Raw genomic sequence first — 12755 nt, 5'->3', positions numbered from 1 at the left:
TAGATCATTATTGAAGATAGTAAATGCCCGTAAATAACATAGTACAGAAGATTTCCTGAAAAAAATGAAACCTAGCATAGTGCTACTATTCAAACGCCAAGTTGGTGTTTCCCTTCATGGTCATCTAAAAGTTCCCATTCTCAACTCCTTTCCCTACTTTTGACTTTCATGTGGCCAGACTCCTGAATATGACTGCCAGTGGCCCAGAGACGACCATGGTGAAATGGACTGTGAAAAGCTGGTTGGGCAACTGAAAGACTGCTCAGACCTACAGGACCAAGCGGACATTCTGTACATTCTTTATGTAATAAAGTAAGTGCCTTCAGCTCTTTGGGCTGCTATAGCAACACACTATCAGCTGCCATCCTAAAGAACAGAAGTGTATCTCACAGTTCTAGAAGCCAGAAGTCCAAGATAAAGTGTCTGGTGACAGCCTACTTCCTCATGGACGGTGCCTTTTCACCCTATCCTCACATGGTGGAAGGGAGGCACAACAAGCTCTCTGGGGCCTCTCATAATCTGATGGATTATGAGGGATCTTACTCCATGGCCTAGTTACTTTCCAAAAGCTCTGCATCCCAATACCATAACTCTGGGGTTAGGATTTTAGTATAGGGGTTTGAGGGGAACACAAGTATTCAGGACAGAGCAGTAAGTTTACGGGCTTCACCATGTTGAACTTAGTTCTCCATACTTCATTTTCCTGGTCTGTTGGCATTCCAACAATGCCAGGCCATGATCACGTTTACCCAAATTACCCAGGATCACCACACATGAGACTTCTGTCCTTTTCTCTGCCTCTTGATGCTGGCCTTCCAGAAGTCTGGGTGAGGCCAGGATACCATAGTGGTGTGTGAACACTAAGCTTTTGTTTCAGAAGACATGGTATAGAAATGTTTGCTTGGACTGAAGCCTCTTGGTGAGACCCAGAGTTGCTAGAAATGTCCAGATACTTGGCAAAGTGTACAGCAATCCATGCGTCCTCACCCAGCCTTGACACTCTGACCTTGGTCTTTCTGTTTTCCTGCCTCCTTCCAGGGGGCCCAGCTGGGATACCAATCTGTTTGGACAGCATGGAGTCACTGTTCACAGTCTTCTCAGCGAGCTCTATGGAAAAGCTGGCCTGAATCAAGAATGGGGTTTGATCCGCTACATTTCAGGCCTGCTCAGGAAGAAAGTGGAGGTCCTGGCTGAGGTCAGAATAAGCATGCCTGCCGGGTGTCTGTTTCTTCTCTCTAGCCCTATGCCTTCTTCTTCCAGTCTCCTAGTTGTGGAAGCTCAAGGCATGTGCCTCTTGTCAATAAAGGGACTCAGGGAATCGACCCAGCACTGGCCAGGCCCTCCACTGACTTTTCACTGCTCTGGAAGGAGAGGAGAGAAGAAGAAATTTTCAAGTTGATTAGTTTGGTTCTCTCTTAACCACAGAAAGCCTTACCAAGCAATCGCATGAAACAGAGTACTTATTTCCACATGTCACAGTACAGTGATCATGAATGTTTATATCCCTGAGGCCCTACAAAATCCAGAACCACTTCCTGTGGCTTTAAGCAAGTATTCTGGTAAGATGCCAGTCATTGTTACATGTGACTACTGAGGGGCTCCTAAGCTAGGAACACAGTGTGGCTAGTAACTCAAATCTTTGTTATCTGAAGCCTCGACCTACCTTGTCGGAATAGCAAGAAGTCTGGAGTGTTTACTCTAGTGGGTAGACCAGGTCTGGGACCACACCTGGGAGACACAAAGATTGCAGGGATCCAGCCTATGTGGGTTGCTAAGCCTGGGTTTGAGGTTTTAGTTTCTCAGAAGGGCAATGTGGATTATGAAGTCCATAACGGTAAATTTCTGGTGCTGTTGGCACTTAACCTTCTCAGTTAGTTTTGCTAAATTCATGTTCCTTTGTACACCTTCCCCCCCCCCACCAAAAATACATGCAGGCTTGTGCAGATCTGCTGTCCCACCAGAAGCAGCTTACAGTGGGCCTGCCCCCTGAGCCCCGGGAGAAGACCATCTCCACGTAAGTCCCTGCTGGGGGACCTCCAGTCTGCAAAGGAGCACCGAGAGAGCATTGCATTATTGGGGAGGGATGGCAGTGGCTTTGGAAGATACCCTGTCATGTGGGTGCTTGTAGTATAGAAAGCTGGAACTTATACTGAGAGCAAGGGGGCCCTGCTCTGAGGCACCCATTGTGTGTGACCTGCTGCTCTTTCCTAGGCCTCTTCCCCCAGAGGAGCTCACAAAACTCATCTATGAGGCCAGTGGCCAGGACATCAGCATTGCCGTCCTCACACAGGTCAGATGCTGATATAGGAAGGGCCAGCTGGGCCACAGCCTTCCTCATAGAGTGCCAGTAGGCCTCTCAGGTTCCCTGAAGCCCTATTCCTATCTGCACCAGGAGATCGTGGTGTACCTGGCCATGTATGTTCGGGCCCAGCCTAGCCTCTTTGCAGAGATGCTCAGACTCCGGATTGGATTGATCATCCAGGTGATGGCCACAGAGTTGGCTCGGAGCCTGAACTGCTCAGGTAAGTGGCCATGGCTTGCCACCCTTGACAACTCAGCCTTACCTCAGGGCCTTGCTGTGCAGGGAGCCACACTCAAGCACTTCTGAACAGGCTTCCATCAGGGTGAGCTTAGGCTCTCCCAGGTTCCTTTGTGAGAGCTACTTGCTGTTAGGCCACATAGCACGACAATGTACCTCACTGGGGTGGGCACAGCAGCTGCCATGTTTTCAGGAGAACCTTGGCTGTACCTGACAGCTAAGCTACAGTGATAGCCTCACTGTAAGATGTCACCCTCCACTTAATAACATCTTCAGTGAGAGAAAGAAATGTCAACATCATTTGCAAAACACATTCCAACATCAGGGATCAGTGCAATGCGAAAAATTCTATGTCTGGGAATTAAATGCATCTGTGCTGTCCTAAACAGAGGTGTTTGCATTTCCCAAGGACCAGTGCCTTTCAGGCCTGCAGCACCAGTGAAAGAGTCCTGAGCAAGGAAACCTGCCAATGCCTTCTATATCATCCTCTCCCACCCCGAACCACCCACCAGCCCATGACTAGGCCTCTTATAAGATGTTTGCTTGTAGGAGAAGAAGCTTCAGAGAGTTTGATGAACCTCAGCCCCTTCGACATGAAGAACCTCCTGCATCATATTCTGAGTGGGAAGGAGTTCGGTGTGGAAAGAAGCGGTGAGGACTTCATAGGGAACCCAAGTGCAGACCAGCGCGAGCATCAATGGGTCCCCTATGAGGAAGGGATTGTGCACGTTCTCTACCAGTAGGAGGAACTGGAGCATGGGCTCTAGGTTCCTGCTTTTAGGGACAGGGAGCACCCTCAAAGGGTTGCATTTCTTGGTAGGTTATAGTGGTAGGTGGGTTAAGTGAACTGTACACCTTCGTACCTTGCATCTCCTAAGTGTCATGAGGGGAGGTGACCCTAAGGGTCAGGATCACAGGTCTGCCCTTACAAAGCCCCTTGTGGCCTGGCCTTTGGTTTGCCTCAAAGCATTTGTAGCCAGGCCCAATGTCACCTTCCAGAGAGTAGGAAGAAATGCTCTATGGCCTGTGGGGGCCAGTTCCTTCGCTTCATCCCAGCATTACTCATTTAGTTTTTATCCATCTTGGAAATCTGCTTGCAGTGCTAAGAAATCTAATCACCCAAGTCCTGGTGTGCTTCTTGTTCCCAAATGTTCCCTAATTATAATTGAAGCAATTATCATTTCTCCTCCTCATAAAAAAGCTAAATGATTCGCAGACACATCGGTGAATTTATTTCATCAAGCCAAAGAAACACACTGTGGGCTATCATTCCTTTTAGTTAATAAGAAGGACACTGGGTACTTTGTATTTTTCCTGAGTGTGTGCCAGCCTCAGACAAAGCCACCGCATGGGGCAATCAGCTGTCTATTTTCGGTTTTCTCCTTTCTGAGGAGAAGTGCTTGAGATCCATACCCAAAAGTAATTTACAGTTATTTCAACTACACAATCCTTGAAATGTAAATGGAAAAGATAAATATTTAATATGTTCTGCTCATCATAATAGTGTGCATGGCTTGACAGGTAATTGTCATTAAATGTAAAGCTATATAGATGCTTACAAAGCCAAGAACTGAGGAATGTCATTTGAATGCCATGACATGTCTCATCATGAGTAAGGACAAAAGACATAGTATCTTTTCAAACATAGCATTTCTTCATTGTCTTGGAACTTGTCTTAGGGTTTCTATTGCTGTGAGGAGACACCATGACCACAACAATTCTTACAAAGGAAAACATTTAATTGAGGTGGCTTACAGTTCAGAGGTTCAGTCCATTATAATCATGGCGGGGAGCATGGTGGCATGCAGGCAGACATGGTGCCGGCTACATCTTGATCAGAAGGCAACAGGAAGTGGACTCAGACACTGAGCAAAGCTTAAGCATAGGAAATCTCAAAGCCTGCCCCAACAGTGACACACTTCCCCTAACAAGGCCATACCCACTCCAACAAAGCCACACTTCCTAATAGTGCCACTCCCTGAGAGCTCATGGGGGCCAGTTACATCCAAACTACCACATAACTGTTCGGTTTTTATAAACTAGGAAGCTAAAATTCTGACTAAATCCTAAAATTACTATTTCCAACAAACACTCCCTCAAGTCCAGTGGAACTTTCCACACCCCGTTTGGCTTCTGTTTTCCATTTCTTGGACGCCACTCCTCCCTCTTGACCCATCGTTGGGTCTCCTTGGGGGCTTCCTCCCTTCAGCTGCCCTCCAGCTTCCTGGCTTCAGCAAGGTTCTATAGAAACTGACCTTGGCGTTGGGCCTACAAAAGGAGCAGGGTTTCCTGTGGCACCAAAAAGATTGTTTAGGCTTTATCCTGAAGACAGATTTAGATTCAGGAGGACTGATCGCATTTGCCTTTTAGAATAATCGTAAGGGATTTGTCCTGAAGCTGATGGTATATGATGGAAAGAGGTGTGGCCTGGTGCAGTGGGAAGAGCCTCCTTGCCCCTGTTCCATAGCAACACCACGTGTCTGGCTTTGGCAACTGCCAACCTCACCCCTGAGCTCTCTAGCCAGCTCAACCCCTGCTTCCTCCCAAAGGCCTAAATTGAGATCTTCTCCCTGCCCTGAGTTCTGTCAGTCCTGGATGCTACACCTGTGCACCTGCACCCAAGCCCAGACAAGGCCTGATGAAGCTCCCTCAGCAGCTGGTCCACAGCCACAGGCACCGAAGTTCTAGCCCTTGAATTGAGTATGCAGCACTTTTGTCCCTTTACCAGGGACAGCTGGCATTACAGAGCTTGGCAAGGTCAGTAGGGATTGTACACATTAGTCAAGATGAACCCTTCCGAAAATCACCAGTAGAATTGGGTGTGTTACTCATTCTGAGATCAGATGTCATGCAGTCATTAGACATGTGAGCGAATGTAAAGCTGTGGAAAAACACTCATTAAAATATTAAGTGCAGAAACAACCAAACTGGTTTACATAGTATGTATGGATATGTCATGTGTAGAATATAAAGCTCATCTTTGTACATGTATGTGATGTTGTATAAGGTAAAAACATGTATCCATAGGGGAAAACTAGCAGGATAATGAGTGAAATGTCAACAGATAGTACTTCTGTCTCCCTTAGGTGGGCTCAGTTTTCCACAAAGAAAATACGTTTTGGATAAGTAAAAAAATAGTTTCCAAAACCAATTCAGTCAGTCAACAGTTTTCTGCCACTCTGTTCTGTGCTGCTAAAGCAGTACCCACATGTGGTAGTTTGAATGTAATTGGTCCCCATAAGCTCATAGGGAGTGGCACCATTGAGAGGTGTGGCCTTATTGAAGTAGGTGTGGTCTTGTTAAAGTAGGTGAGGCCTTGTTGAAGGAAGTGTATCACTATGGGGGCAGGCTTTGAGGTCTCTTACTTAAGCTTCACTCAGTGTCACAACCACTTCCTGTTGCCTTCGGATCAAGATATAGCCAGCACCATGTCTGCCTGTACACTACCGTGTTCCCCGCCATGATGACAATGGACTGAACCTCTGAACTGTAAGCTGCTACCCCAATTAAATGTTTTCCTTTATAAGTTGCCATGGTCATGGTGTCTCTTCACAGCAGTAGAAACCCTATCTAAGACACCACACTTTCACCCAGCCCTTCCGGCCTCATGTGGTAAGCCTGTGCTACCCTCAGCACTACAAGCCCTAGCCTGGCTGGGACAGGTAAGGCCTTCCTCTCAAATCCAGTAGGGAAGAGATACGGACCTCAGAAGCATGTTATCCATGTTGCCTCTCTCAAGGCAGGTGCAATAGATTTCCTAAAACCTCATGTATGTGTTTCCCTGCCAGTGCGCCCAATTCACTCCTCCACATCCAGCCCTGCCATCTCCATCCATGAGGTGGGTCATACTGGAGTCACCAAAACTGAGAGGAGTGGCATCACCAGACTGAGGAGTGAGATGAAACAGGTAAGAAGGCCTTAGCATGGCAGCCATAAGGGAGGGGTATAAATGGTTCTTCTGCCAGGGCTCACCTCAGAAAGCTTCAGAAAGACAAGGGCATGAAGCTTTGGCCTGCTCTCTGTAGAAGTCGTGGGATCTGAACAAAGCCCTGTATCCCAGGTAGGTACCCCGAAGCCATTTACATGCACTCACGACCACCAATGTCTAGCCTTCATGTGTTATTACATGTATGTACTAGAATAATCCCTTGTCCATGTTTGTTTCTGTAGAGTCATGGGGATGGATAGATGGATCAAATGTTAAGAGTACTGGCTGCTCTTGGAGAGGGCTGAATTCAGTTCCCAGCATCAACATGACAGTTTTTAGCTAGCTGTCTATGACTCCATTTCTAAGGGATCTGATGCCCTCCTCTGGCCTCAGCGGGCACCTGGCACATAAGTGGTACACAAATAATGCATGTAGGCAAATACTCAGACAACAAAATAAAAATAAATTTTTAAAAGTGGAATCATGTCAAAAGAGACAACCATTTCTCTATCAGATGTGTCCTTCATCTGAAATAGCCAGGAGGATGTGGAAATAGACTGGAATAACCATGATACCTGTATTTACCATCATCCACAGTTACCTGTTTTCTTTGTTCAACTTAATCTAACTCACAATAGAAATCCTTATGAGCTGACCCTCACAGCTCAAACCTTTTCAGTCCTCCCTCATGTGCCTGATACTGTGCTAGGACATGAACATGACCCCCACCCCACCCCCGAGAAAATCTGGTCATAAACTAGTCACATTGCCTCACTGGCTTGGGTCTATGAGGTAATAAAGACCAGCCCCTGAGGCTGGACCAGCGTGCCCTGGCTTAGCAGAGAGGGTAATGGAAGCAGTGGGGCGTTTTAAACTGGAAACAGGCTTTCACTTTCTGGTGTTTGTACTTTCAGATCATTAGGTGGGCTAGTGCTGATGAGCAGGTGAAGTGCCTTGTTTGGTTTGTCCTCAGGGTTAGCTGCGCGCTCTTTCTGGCTTGAACAAGGAAGATGAAGCTGCCAGTACAGAGTGTGGATGTGGGTGCGTGCTGGAATGGCCCAGTAGCTCAGGCAGGCCAGCCCCAGAGACAGAGAGCAGGATGAGAAGGCAGGAAAGATGACTTTGCCCTGTGCCTTTAAAAAATCCATTTAGGGTGGCCAGTCCGAGCCATCTAAATGGGTGGCTCGTTTTGTTAGAGCGTGGTACTGATCAAAAGAATTCCATTTCTCAAGCTCAGCCTTTGTAAAGATTCTTTGTGAAAGAGATGGGCCAGGCTCTGCCTCCACCAACATTTCTATTCTAAAAGAGGGGAATATGGTCAGTAATCTCATCACTAGAAAGATTATGTCAATGCTACTGCCTTCATCCAACCTGGGAGGATTTAACCCTGGAAGGAAAAAATGTCAGGACCCTGTGTACATCATCCTGTGATATACTCCTTCCCTTTAGAAAAAAATTGGACATTTTTATTTATAGATTTATTTTTGAGATGAGGATCTCCATGTAGCCCTGGCTGTCCCCAAACTCCCGGGCTCAAGGGATCCTCCTGCCTCAGCTTCTTGAGTAGGTGGGACTACAGATGCACACTGCCACATCTGTCTTTGGATTCTTATTCCTAATGATTCCATGTCTCTATGACCAGAGAAAGTAAATGTATGATGGCACATAATGCTGATTGCAGGTTTTCTCAGAGCATAGACCCTACAGAGTCTCTCATTTATGCTCCTTCTGTGGAAGTGATTTTCCAAACATCTTCCTTCGTCAGCCACTCGGTGGCACCGTCCCTCTGGTTACCCACAGCTCAAAAGCCTGGTGGGTGAATATGGATGGCTTCTTCCATATAGTGCTGCCCTTGCCTGTGATGGGGGTGAAGTAATTACCTTCCTTCTCGGTTGTGTTCATATTCAGTCAGCCAGTCCCAGTTTTGTATTTGGCCACTCGTGTCAAGAAAATGTTCTCTGGTAAAAATTTAAAAGGTGTCATGGTGTTGGGTCGACTCATTTTTGCAAGCATACCACAGACACAGAGCAGTATGCAAATTAAGGGTGCCATCTCGATTCTTAGATGAGGAAAGATGTAAATGATCAAAGGTCATCAGCCTGCTCCCCATTGACATTTAACAATAATCTGTGGGGTACCTGTTGGATGCCAGGCGTTGGCGGCAGTTAGGGGTGTTTTGACCTCTCTGGATGTTCACAGTGCAACAGAAAACATTAGCGTGGCATGGCCATGACTTTGGAACATGTGTCCTAGTTTGGTTAGGCCTGCCCCACAAAGGAGAAGGACCTGGGCACACTTGCTATTTCAAGCCAAGCTGGGCTGCAGGGGAGCAGTGGGTGTGCCTCTGTCGCCGGTGCTCAGTGAGACCCTCTCTAGGCTTTGTCTCTGCCTTCAGTCTCTGTGCTTTTCGTGCTGCTGTGTCTTGGTGTCGCTGCACGTGACTGAGTCTGTTCTTTTTGTTTTGTAGTTCTTTCCTGTGGGCCAGGCTGTGTCCAACAGTTTGCATTCCTTCAAGTCTGCGGTAAATCTGTATTGGCATCGCACCCCTCCCAGTCTTCTCCATGTCTGTACTGTCCAAGTTCTCTTGTGGCCTTACCCATGCTCCCACCTCGTCCCCACTTATGTTTAGGTTGTGTGTGTGTGTGTGTGTGTGTGTGTGTGTGTGTGTGTGTGTGTGTGTGTGTACGTGTGCACATGCACGCGTGTGTAAGTTCACATGCAGTTTTGGACATGGAACTGAGGCCCTCACACATTCTAAGCAAACATTCCAGCACTAAGCTTTGCTACAGCCTTCATCCCTGACTTCTGAAGGTTGAGTAAAGGTTAAGGCAGTGATTCTCAACCTGTATGTCACGAATCCTTTGGGGGAGGTCAAACGATCCTTTCACAGGGGTAGCATATCAGATACCATACCTGCTTATCAAATATTTACTTTATGATTCCTAACAAGAGCAATGAAAATAATGTTATGGTTGGGGGTCACCACAACATGAGGAACTGTATTAAAGGGTCACAGCATTAGGAAGGGTGAGAACCACTGGGTTAAAGGTTTTCAGGTGATGCTGAGGGTACCTTCAACTATAAGTTTGAGAAAATTCTAGAAAAGTTTATATATATTCTTGAACTTGGTTTTCCATCTCATGCTGTCAGATCTTAGCTTGTAAAACTCCTCAATAGAGTGTGGGTGAGGTGTGCTTACCTTACCAACTCCCCGGAGTTTCTAGAGTCTTCAGAACACTGCTTCTAAGGCTGTTACTTGTTTGTTTTGCAGTGTTGAGGATGAACTGGGATCTGAGAATGCTAGGCAGGCACTCCACCACTGACCCACATCCCAGCCCTCCTGCGTTTTTGTTGAGTGTTGAGCTGCGGCCCCCAGGCGAGTTAGCACTTTCTACTCTCCTGCCCCAGCTGAGCATGTGGCCCTCGCTCCAGTGGAGGCCCAGGAAATGTTCTAATTGCAGAGGCGAGTCTGAAGCTGCCTCCCAAAACCAGAAGGAGAAAATCAGCTGAGTCATTGATGAGTGTGGCTGTAATTACTTTTATTTGTAGCTAATTGTTGCCTTATTTAAATGGCAATAAGGAGCCCAGCAGAATAACCCAGCCTTACTAACTGCCTTTTCAAAATAAGATCTGTTGAAGTCAACACGAGTTCTGAGAGAAGAATCCCACCTCCTGCCCTGCTAGTGTGCTTAATATTTGGATTTTATTTTTAAACCTTTAAATTTGAGGTTGCAAGTTGAGAAACAGAAGTGCCAAACAGTCCAAACAAAAATGCATGTGAAGATGTGTGTTAGCCTCATCCCAACCTGAAGAATCCCTCCAAGGGCAGGTCGGTGGGAGCTTCCACACCTGATCGCCACCAGGTGGAAGTCTGTCCATCCTGCCCCCAGTGGTCAGCAGCCCTCCAGCACTTCCCTTGTGGAGTCAGAGAAGCCTAGCCTCTCACAAGGAGATGGAAAGATGTCACCCTCTAACCCTGGTCAGCAGGTCTAAGCTGAAGGCCACCGTCAAAGAAAACTCAGGACCAAGAGCAGGACAGTAGAAATGAGGATTGAAAGGCAGAGGTAGAGCCCCCAAATCCAAGGAGCCCCACTGCTAAGCAAGGGTTCCTAGTTGACTTTCTGTCTTCACTCCTGGTCCCTTCTCCCTGTGTATGTATGCCATTCTCTGTGCTCTTCGTCCCGTGGGGAGGTGATGGTCACTTCTCCGTGGCGCTGATGAAGGAAATCAGGCCCGTGGGCGTTTGCCCCTACCCCAGGTCGTTTCTCCTTCCTGTCCAGCTCATCTTCTCTGAGACCACCTCTCCAAGTACTCTTGTGGCTTGCTTCCCTTAAATAGGCTTTGCATGCCTGGCCAGTGACCTCTGAGGGAGTGGCCTTCTGGGTGACAGCTTCCCCCTGAGCAACAGGGACTCTCGGGGGGGTTTATGTCTTCACCAAGTGAGTGGCAGCAGACAGCTCCCTCCGGGAGATTATGTCCCCGTTGTGTAGATGGACTAGTGATGCTAGCATAGAGCACAGGCAGCCTCAGCCCAGGTGCTGTCACATGCTCTTGAGCTTGGCTGTGGCAGCCTGATGGCAGAGCCCACAGCTGGATCTCTTTGGCCTCTGTCCTGTGAGCTCAGGGCCCCCCAGCATTATCCTACGTCTTAGAGCCTGGGAAGAACTAAGCTAACAAAACAGAGCATGAAAACCTAAATCCAACATCAAGTAGCCAACAAATTAGAGTTCAGGAGCCCTGTGCCCCTGGCTGGGTGACATGTGGAGGAAGATTTTGACTAGTTTGCTGAGCTGGCCTTCAAGGTGGCCAGTTTTTCCCTGTGGGCACCTGCTTCTGAAGGCCAAATGGTATCTGTCTTGCAGAGGTCCAGTACCCCATCCTCCCCAACGGGCACATCATCTACAGACTCCGGAGGACACCACATGGGATGGGGGGAGCAGCAGGGCCAGTGGCTGCGCAGGAGAAGGCTGGACGGGGCCATCAACAGGGTCCCCGTAGGATTCTACCAGAGAGTGTGGAACATCCTTCAGAAGGTGAGGCGTGTGCTGAGGAGACAGACTCTGCCTGCCTTCAGGAAGCCCAGTGATGGTGCCAGGTAGCCAGAAGCTGAGGGCTCCAGAACATGCAGCCCCAACCTTGAATGACTCAGCCTGGAGCAAGGTCTCTGTCCTTGGCACATTAGCATCTAACACTAGGTAACTGTACTATGGTCCCGTCTTGTGCACTGTCTTATAGGAAGCAGTGTCTACCTGCTGATTGCCAGTGGCATCTCCTCTCCCGGACATGGTCCCAAAAGTAGCTTCAGCATTGTCAAATGTCCCTGCAAGGCATGACAAAATAGCAGCCCTGCTTGTGTACAACCAACTTTGACATAGTTTAGGATCCTAGAAAACTAAAGATAGACCAAAAAAACAAAAAACCAGACAGGACAGGGAAGACTTTGAACAAACATCGGTGCCCCAGAGGGCCTGCAGCATTACCTCTGGATGTGGCTTGAGGCTGAAACGTGGCATGTGGCACCCATATCACTCAACAATGTGATGGAGCCCCTGCTTCCTGCTAGGCCTTGGGGGTACTGAGAAAAGATTGTAGCCTCACCCCAGGAGCTATGTGCCCTCAAGGCGCACTCTCCTTCCTGCTCTGGGCTACCCCTGTTTCCATGGCTGGACAGGAGAGCTCCCAGAGCCCCCACCCCTCAGCCAACTGCCCACTGCTCCTGCGACAGTGAGATAGGGCTGTGAAAATCTCATCAGTTTGTAGTGTGAAACCGACACGAAGTGACACATCCCAGACCACACTGTGCCACACACACACCCCTGAATGCAGGAGGGCCTGCCTGTCTTAAACACCTGCCGCTGAAGTGGGGGTAGCCACTTTGTCCCCTACACCCTACAATCCGTCTTCTCCCACATTTATGCTCCCAAGGCCTCAACGGAGCGTGTCCTGCCTCCCCCATGGAGGGACAGCATGCCTCATTTAAAAGCTTTGCAAAGCAAGACAAATTTCTTTTTTCTCTGAACCGTGCCTTTTTAGCTCGTTTCACAGTAGGAGAGGAGCGAACTGCAAAAGCCCCAAATGAGAACATACTCCAGCTCCTTTGTGAAGTCACAGCCCATTGTCGTCTTTCTGCAGCAGGTGCCCAGGGCCAGTCACAGAGCTTCAGTGGCTATGCTCTGTCGACCGAGGCCGTGCTCAAGACAGCTGCCGAGCTGGCTAGGAGGGCAGAGCCTGCAGAGGCCCAATGTTCACCCTTCTAGATTTTTGTGGGGAGCCCTCGGGCCAGCATGA

The 12755-nt window shown here is 48.2% G+C and overlaps 1 protein-coding gene across 7 annotated transcripts in view; it reads left to right on the top strand.

The window, feature by feature from the left end:
- Nucleotides 1-12755, top strand: part of Phka2 (phosphorylase kinase regulatory subunit alpha 2) — an 89910-nt gene that overhangs the window by 69772 nt on the left and 7383 nt on the right. For 4 of the 7 annotated variants that reach the window (XM_052724253.1, XM_052724087.1, XM_052724007.1 and 1 more), the window contains 9 exons: nt 179-312; nt 1039-1195; nt 1935-2014; nt 2212-2290; nt 2393-2522; nt 3089-3190; nt 6328-6446; nt 8935-8988; nt 11330-11500. In XM_052724253.1, the coding sequence (XP_052580213.1) occupies nt 179-312; nt 1039-1195; nt 1935-2014; nt 2212-2290; nt 2393-2522; nt 3089-3190; nt 6328-6446; nt 8935-8988; nt 11330-11500 (1026 nt within the window). Of the gene's footprint in view, nt 1-178; nt 313-1038; nt 1560-1934; nt 2015-2211; nt 2291-2392; nt 2523-3088; nt 3191-6327; nt 6447-8934; nt 8989-11329; nt 11501-12755 lie in introns of those variants that run through there. The other 3 variants (XM_052723925.1, XM_052724176.1, XR_008215074.1) reach the window with 3 other exon arrangements.

The sequence above is a fragment of the Peromyscus californicus genome, unplaced genomic scaffold, assembly GCF_007827085.1.
Source record: "Peromyscus californicus insignis strain IS unplaced genomic scaffold, ASM782708v3 Scaffold_10__1_contigs__length_136768540, whole genome shotgun sequence".
Taxonomy (NCBI): Eukaryota; Metazoa; Chordata; class Mammalia; order Rodentia; family Cricetidae; genus Peromyscus; species Peromyscus californicus.
Note: the sequence above shows the minus strand (reverse complement) of the source record. Positions and strands in the feature narration are given on the sequence as shown.